General features: G+C 45.1%; 1 protein-coding gene across 2 annotated transcripts in view; it reads right to left on the bottom strand.

Moving 5' to 3' along the window:
* Positions 1-6,018: 6,018 nt before the first annotated feature.
* Positions 6,019-7,813, bottom strand: part of LOC110320988 (protein S100-A9) — a 3,101-nt gene continuing 1,306 nt past the window's right edge. For both annotated transcript variants that reach the window (XM_021197068.2, XM_021197067.1), the window contains exon 3: positions 6,019-6,323. In XM_021197068.2, the coding sequence (XP_021052727.1) occupies positions 6,135-6,323 (189 nt within the window). In that variant the 3' untranslated portion in view covers positions 6,019-6,134. The remainder of the gene's footprint in view (positions 6,324-7,813) is intronic.

Consider the following 7,813-nt stretch of genomic DNA (forward strand, 5'->3'; position numbering starts at 1 on the left):
GAGGAGGAGGAGGAGGAGGAGGAGGAGGAGGAGAGGAGAGGAGAGGAGAGAAGAGGAAGAGACTAACACCAAGGTGCGGCTGCCCTAGGCTATGGGCCATGTGGATCCAGAACCCCTATTGCTCTCCTGTGCTCTTCTGTTTTCTGAGCTCCACTCTAAGGTCCGCACCTGCTGTTTCCAGTTATGAAGGCAAACACTGGAGAACTCACAATAGAAAGTGAGAAAACTTGCGAGAGGCCTGTGGTTTCTCTCCTGGGGCCCATTTCTTGGTCTCTTGAGGACATGCCTCTAAGATAGCTGGGAAGTTTACCTGGTCTTGAGCAAAGCGTGAGCCCAAGGAGCTTGAGCAACAATTGCATCAGTCATGCTCTACTCTTGGTAATTGGAATGTCAAAATCCAGAGCGCAGTACTTTCTAAAATATGAATTTTAGGGAACTCGGGGAGGTAGGGCGAGGAGAACTCTGAGGTTGGGTCCTGGGGTTGTGTAAGATTGCCTCACTGGACTGCTTAAAACAGGGGACTCTTCCTAGTAAGGTCTGGGCAAACAGCACACAATTGCAGAAATTTATTTATGCCTGTGAATCAAACTTAGTGGTTACAATCTGAGCCGAAGCTGGGTCCTGCAACCCATGCTCTATAAGCCAATCAAAAGGGTAAACTTGATGTTGGAAAGCAGTCAGAGGAGATTTTTTTTGATATGGTTACAGTGCAAAGAGGAATAAGGGGCTCTAGTGAACACCCAAGTCCATCTTCTGGGGCCCTGAAGTGAGATTGAAATGTGAAGGGCCACGTATGTATACATCCCAGCAGTGCAGAGATTGTGCTCCTGCTTCAATCTTGTCCTGTAAGGTAGTTTGACAAAGTGTTAGAACTGTGGGAAATCTCTTCAAAGTACCGCTGTGGCTGGGAGCTTTGCCTTCTCCCAGTCTGGGAAAATTCCCATTTTTGTCAGGTGCACTGATTCACTAGTCTGTGAGACACAGGTCTCTGTTTACAAATATTCATTCCTGTCAGGCTCATTACAGTAGGAGCTTCAGGTTGCCATGTCTAATTGAGGCACATTTTATATTCTGACCTAGCAGGCACTGTTGACACCACAACAGGTGGATTAAGCTCTCACCTGGACTATGGTACTGATGCCACTGCCTCCTAAATGGCTATGTAGCTGTGGCCTCTTTAAACCCCTAGCCTATCCCATAAACCTCAGGTTGATTTGTACAAAGCACAAATATGATGATAGAATTTCCCACACCCTTTTCTACTCTGCCCTTTGCTCTCCCAAGTGAAGAGTGAATTCCTAGGCCCCCTATCGGGTATTTTTGTGTCTGTCCTGAGATGTCTACAGCTCTTAGCTTCAATGCAGTTTGGTTCCTCCTCCTCCTAGATAGGCTTAGTGGCTTTCAGAGATAAATCCCAGTGCTCAGAAAGCAAAGACAGGGGGACCTCAGCAAGTTTGAGGCTTGACTGGGTTACATACCAAGATACCGATTTTGTTGTTGTTGTTTTAAAAGAAGGTTGGAAAAAGGAAAAGTGAAAATGGAACCAAACGGTCCTCAGATACATTCAAGTGCACTTCACCAGCTAAGGCCAGCTATCTCAGATTGCATTTTAGTATTTTAAGGAAAGGGGTAGATGTGTCAGCAGATTCTGATATTGAAGAAAAGCCATATTTCTTCTGCGGAGACAGCCCTACAAAAGGGTACAATTTCAAAGTCTCACCTAGTGTCACAATCCTTACTTTCCCCTCTCCATGCTAGAATGACCCAAGGACCTGCTTGGTTCTTCCCTGCAGGCTTTGGAGCTCCTGGCCAAGCCTTACTGCAGTGGCTTCTTGGAGTACTGTGTAGTGTCCTTCAGTTGGTAAGTGTCCAGTTAATGTATTCTGAGAGAACCAGTGACCACAAAAAGTGAACTGATAAGAAGACTCATTTATCAAAATGACCCCAGGATAAACTATCCCTTGTCTTGTAAGACATGAGCTGTGGCTTTATGTTGATGATAGTAACACTTGTGTTCACACATCTGGATCTGAGAGCTTTACAAAACAGACCATTTTTTCCCTAATGGGAAGGAGGGGGCTAAATCACCACGATTGTCTCTGCTAAGTTATTTACAGAAAGTTCTATGCCATGCCTCTAGGTAGTTGGTGTAGCTTCAAAGCTGTCCCAGCTAGCCACTTGCCATAGTGGCTCTGTTTCCTTGGTGTGTGAACCTCTGCCTCCAGCTTCACATGTCTCTAGGCTTTTCCTACTTTTCTTCTTTAGCCATAACCAAGACTTTTTTTTCTGTGTGGGGAAATTAAGGGGTGTGGAAAAGATCACTATAGTTCCTACTTTTAGTAACTCAGTCAGACCTGCTGATTGGGGTTTTGCATTGGGTTCCTCTAGAGTAATAGAATGTTATACATCATGAAAGAGGGTTTGTTGTATTGACTTACATGATAGGCTACTGGGTAGTCCAAAAATACTATCTTGCTACTGGAGAAGCTGAGAAAGTGATAGCTATTTAGCCCAAGTGGTAGAAGCTTCAGAGTCCCAGTTTGATGCTGAAGGCCTGTCCGGTCTTTGGAGAATCCCTGTCGAAAGGCTAAAGAAACTAAGGTCTGATAGCTGTGGATGGCAGACATGTTGCTAAGAAGGAATGGAGTGTACAGGTACATGGAAGTCTTCCTCCTTCAATTCTGTTCCATCTGGGCTCCAACTCCACAGATGATGTCACCTACATTTAGGCTGGTAATTTCCCTGCAAGTTACTTCCCCATATGCCAAACATCTCTGGAAATACTCTAACAAACATGTTCATAGTTGTGCTTCACAAGACCTAGACTTGTGACAAGACAAGTCAAGTCAAATCAACAAGCAAAAGCAATCGTCATGTCAATTCAGTACTTTAAGTGTAACGGCAGAAATGCTATGGGATTCTGTAGGCCTGATGGAGGGAGCCTGGATATGCTTGAGAAGTGGATGCCTGGACACACTTTTGTGGGGGCAGATACTGGCTGAAAACTGATGGATTCTAAGGGACACATTAGAGATGTAAGGAGTGGGAAGAACATTGCTGGCACAAACAATGAAGAAGCTGAAGAAAGCCAGGGTTATTTTTTGAAAGTTTGAGTTTATTAAGGAAGAGATAATGCATGCTTAGTTTTAATGTGGGTGTTGAGAGATAGTTCAGAAAAGGAGGGGAGTATACTAAAAAGATAAGGGATGGGTGTGGATTTTTAGGAGTCACCTAAAGAGAGGGGCATGAGTGAATGTATTTGTGGGGTGGGCATGATGGATGACTAGCTAGAAGTAATATAGATCAGGCATAAGAAGTGTAATGAAGGGCTGAGTGTAATGAAGGTTCTGAACATCAGAAATGCAGGCACTGTTGTTTCAACCATGTGGCAGGGATGATGGAGCAAAGTAATCAAGGGTAAGGCTGGAAAAGGTTAGACAAATCATCAATAGTCTCTGTTTTTCCCATCTCTTTCTTTAAATTTGAACTTCCAGTGCTAGTGCCATTAAAGTAGAACTGGACTGAAGAAACAAAAGGGGGAGGAGTTTAATATTTCCACGAGAATGCTGTGCTGTCCCCTACTTTGATGTTCAAGTGTCGAGGTGGCCATTCAGAAGATTTCCACTTGCTGGCTTTAAATCTCACTCTCCTTGGCCCCCTTTCTCACACCTTCCCCTGAGAAAACAGCATGGAACATGAGCAAAAGTTTTAGACTATTCAGAAGTTGCCATTTGTTGGGAACCTGATTTGTTCATGACCTGATTATAAGTGTTGGGAATGAAGCTGAGAGTAAGGCAGAGACTTGGACTCTACTGTTGGGGGCTCTGGTTCACTGTGGGAGACAGTCACAGATGTATTTAGGCTACATTGTGATGAGCAGTCGTGGCAGAGATGCAACGAGCACGGCCTGCTCTGTCATCCCCCAGCCTCCCAGCTCTCAGGCGTTCTCTCTTTCCCAACAGCAAGTTGGTTCAGAAGAGATGTGGCACAAACCAGGCACTGGAGAAGTGTTGAAGCCTTCTAAAATTGGTTACTCAAGTTTCCAACAAGTTAGGTCTTGAGCCCTTCAATACTTAAAACTCACAGACTTGTAGGACAGAGGGCAGATTTGGGCAGACCAAATACTTTTGGAAAAGTAGAAATCTGACCTTGGCAGGTATGCTGCTTCATGCTTGGCCCTGGAGATGGACCGGAAGACCCCAAGCAGAGAAAATGGTGGAATTCAAGCCCCTTTCCCACTGCACTATTTTGGCCACCTCTACTACTAGACTTTGAGCTAGTCGCTTTCTCTTGCTTTAGAGAACTGATGATTGCCAGTCTTCATCTAGGACTCCACTTCTGTAACTCTCCACCCTGCTGAGGACATGGGTGTGTATTTAGAGGATACCAGTTTAAGATCTGGTACTTGGAAGTCCAACCATAGCCCTTTGTAGTCTGGGAGGGATTCTATAGCTGGAGGTCAGAGAGATGAAAGGAGAGCGCTAACTGGTATGCCTGGAAGGACAAGGCTATTCTGAAAAGACATTTGTACCCTTTGCATTGGACACCATACTATTGAAATAATGCACCCTGAGGAATTAGAAGCTCCTCCCGGGATTTCATGAAGGGGGAAGAAAAAGGTTGAACTCTGCTGCCAGTCAGAGGAGGAGCTTGTCTCCTGGAAAGAAGTTGCACAGAGTGCTGGCAGCTGGTTAGGTGACCTTGCAGGAGAGATTGGAGCCAGACAGTGAGGGGCAGGACAACAGTCTGACTAGGACCACTAAGTGTGTATAGCTGGCCCTGTGGTTAAATCAGCCCTGGAGATAGGCTCTCTGCAGGGTTACTTGATCTCTTTGGTCTTTTCTCCAATGTGGTAACATTGAATAAAACCCACTTTTGTGCTTCTTCATGATTAATTTGCCTCTATAATTGGTTAATTGGTTTATGGGACAGTTGGCTGAGCCTGGCTTCTTAGGCTCAATGAAGACCGGCACTAACCCTAGGTCTGGTAACAAAGCTGCATTGGTGTTTCTTAGATGGGAACAGCTCTGAGGGAGGTGGAACAGGATTCACAAAGTGGAGCAAATGTCCCTGCTGGGCTGAGCTCCTACCCACTGACTAGGGACTGGAAGAGTTTCTACCACCTTATGGAGACTATCTGGTTCTTGTAACTTACAGTTTGACTCCTCAGGCTTCAGAGGGTCTATGAACTAAGTCCAAGCTCTTTATGGGACCCAGGGAACTTGAAATGCAGAGCCAGGATGAGAGCTCATCCCCTTTTCTAGGCCAGTGAATGTTTTCACTCCATCATTCTGGGATAGCCAGTAGACTTGAGGGTAACTGCCATTCCCATTCATGTGAGAACCACAGGGACCCATCAGCACATTCATTTAGGATTCTAAGTCTATTGGGAGAGTTGTCTTCTCTCTTGAATCCAGAAAAGAGTTTGTGCTCATTCTTCATGTATCCTTACTCAGTCTACCTCCCCAGACACGGAACAGTTTAGGTCCATTTTGGGAAGGCTTTGTAAAGGGAAAGGGAAGTGGGGGGGGGGAGAAGGGGAAGCATATGTGTGTGTGTGTGTGTGTGTGTGTGTGTGTGAGAGAGAGAGAGAGAGAGAGAGAGAGAGACAGACAGAGAGACAGAGACAGAGAGACAGAGACAGAGACACAGAGAGAGAGACAGAGGGAGAGATACACACACATAGAGAACACAGTGAAATAAGACCATCCCATACTAAGGTAGGAAGGGATCTGGGGATCTGGGGAAGGGACCACATGTTTCTGTTTTCTGCAGTGACAAGGGGACATATTGACAAAGTACTTTGACCTGAGTGGTGAGGCCTAATATCAAGGATAGACATGGTGAAGGAGGTCAGCCTTAGAGGCTCAGTACTACACAGGTTGCTGGCTCTTTTTTCTTCTTTTGTTTGTTATGACTGAATGGAAGGTGTACACTTCAGAAAAGGGCAGGGCTGTTTATCACTCAGAGCCTGGGAAGGATGTGTGTGAAAGGAGGCAGAAGCAACACGCAGACCGCTGGAATAGATAAAGACTTATTTATTATTTATCTTATCATTTTCCAGAACAAAGGCCATTTAGTAAGCCATTTCCTTTAGACTCGGTTGGGCAGCTGCCACATGGCTGACCTCTTAATTACTTCCCACAGCCTTTGCCATGGCTGTGGCCATGCCCACGTGGGTTGTTCTCATGCAGCTTCTCATGACAGGCAAAGATCAACTTTGCCATCAGCATCATACACTCCTCAAAGCTCAGCTGATTGTCCTGGTTGGTGTCCAGGTCCTCCATGGTGTCATTTAGGAGTGCTTCATTTCTCTTCTCCTTCTGTGGGTGAAATAGAGGAGGCTGTTAGGGCTAAGGAAGAGAGCTCTGAAGCACAGGGAGTGTCTAGACAGCAAAGGCACAGGAAAACCTACCCACAAAGCGTTAGATGCGAGAATAAGAATAACATACTGAGTGCTCAAGATGGAGCAGATGCTAAACATTTGCTAAACACTTTTCATTTTTTCCCCCAGAGAGCCCTTTGCCTTGGGCACTAGGACTCTGCTATCTCAAAGGCCAGGCAATTAGTAAATATAGAAATATCCGTTGTTTACCCTTATGATTACTTTAACAAATAGAAATGGAAACACCTTCTAAAAGATAAGTCATTTTTGTCGGTCGTGGGGTCTGGGGGTAGAGGAGAGGAGGTATAAATCTGGATTTGATTTGAGGCTCAGTATTACACAGGTTGTTGGCTCTTTTTTTCCCTCCTGGATGATTATTCTTCCCCTACTCTTCTCAGTCTCTCTTGCAGTCATCCCCCACCCCAGTCCTTTTCTTGGAGGCAACTAGCTGTTAAAGCTCACTCAGGCTACTTAGTTGAGGAGACACCCAAGAAACCAGACAGCATGGGTTCTTAAAGGGGCAGAGCATAGTTTGTGTGATAAAGTTGGTGGAGACTGAGATAAAGTGAAAAGAGCAAGATGTGGTGGCTGACCATCATCTAGCTGCAAGGCTTGCACTCACTTGCTGGGACACCCTGGCTAAGCAATACCCTCTTCCACAACCTGAGTAGTTCATGAGTAACTTACGTTTGATGTTCCTGTTTCCATGGGTTCTGGTAGAATATGTCAAGATAGGGAGTAGAGCCCATGGAGGGATATGTTAGAGACGATATCTTCTAACATAACTTCATGTGCAACCTCTGTCGACTCTGAATCAGTCTCTTGCTTGTCTGATGTGCTCACTTATAGAGATATCTCTGCCCCTAATACCTCCCATAGTGACAATTCTCTGATGTTCCTTGGTCCCAAGTTGGGCAGGGGACCAGCCGACAGAGGCTAGCCATAATATGGACACTTCTCGGGGGAAAAGTTATAAAAAATAAAGGCTTCCTCCGACTCTGACACACACACACAGACACTCTACCCTCTCCTCTCAGTTGCCCCCTTCCATGTTGGTCATGTGGCCATCTCTGCTATCCTTTCACTTCATGATACTTTCTTTAATGTTCTCACAATGCATATAAAGTTCTTTTACCTAAAGGCTGGACTATGGCCTTCATCGTCTTGATATTCTCTCTCCTAATAAAGACCATTCTGAAGGGTAATGGGTTTTTAACTTCCTTCTCCAGGAACTATCTGACCCTGTCATCTCATTGTTTTAAGATCCCTCGAGTCTTTTACCAGGGACTAGGTTTCATCTAAAGTATTACTCCCTCAAAGGCTCTCTCTCTGTCTCTCTATCTCTTTCTCTCTCCTTACCTACTATGTATTTATTTTTGATTTATTTTTTGGTTTTTTTTGAGACAGGGTTTCTCTGTGTAGTCCTGG

Source organism: Mus pahari, chromosome 4 (assembly GCF_900095145.1).
Source record: "Mus pahari chromosome 4, PAHARI_EIJ_v1.1, whole genome shotgun sequence".
Classification (NCBI taxonomy): domain Eukaryota; kingdom Metazoa; phylum Chordata; class Mammalia; order Rodentia; family Muridae; genus Mus; species Mus pahari.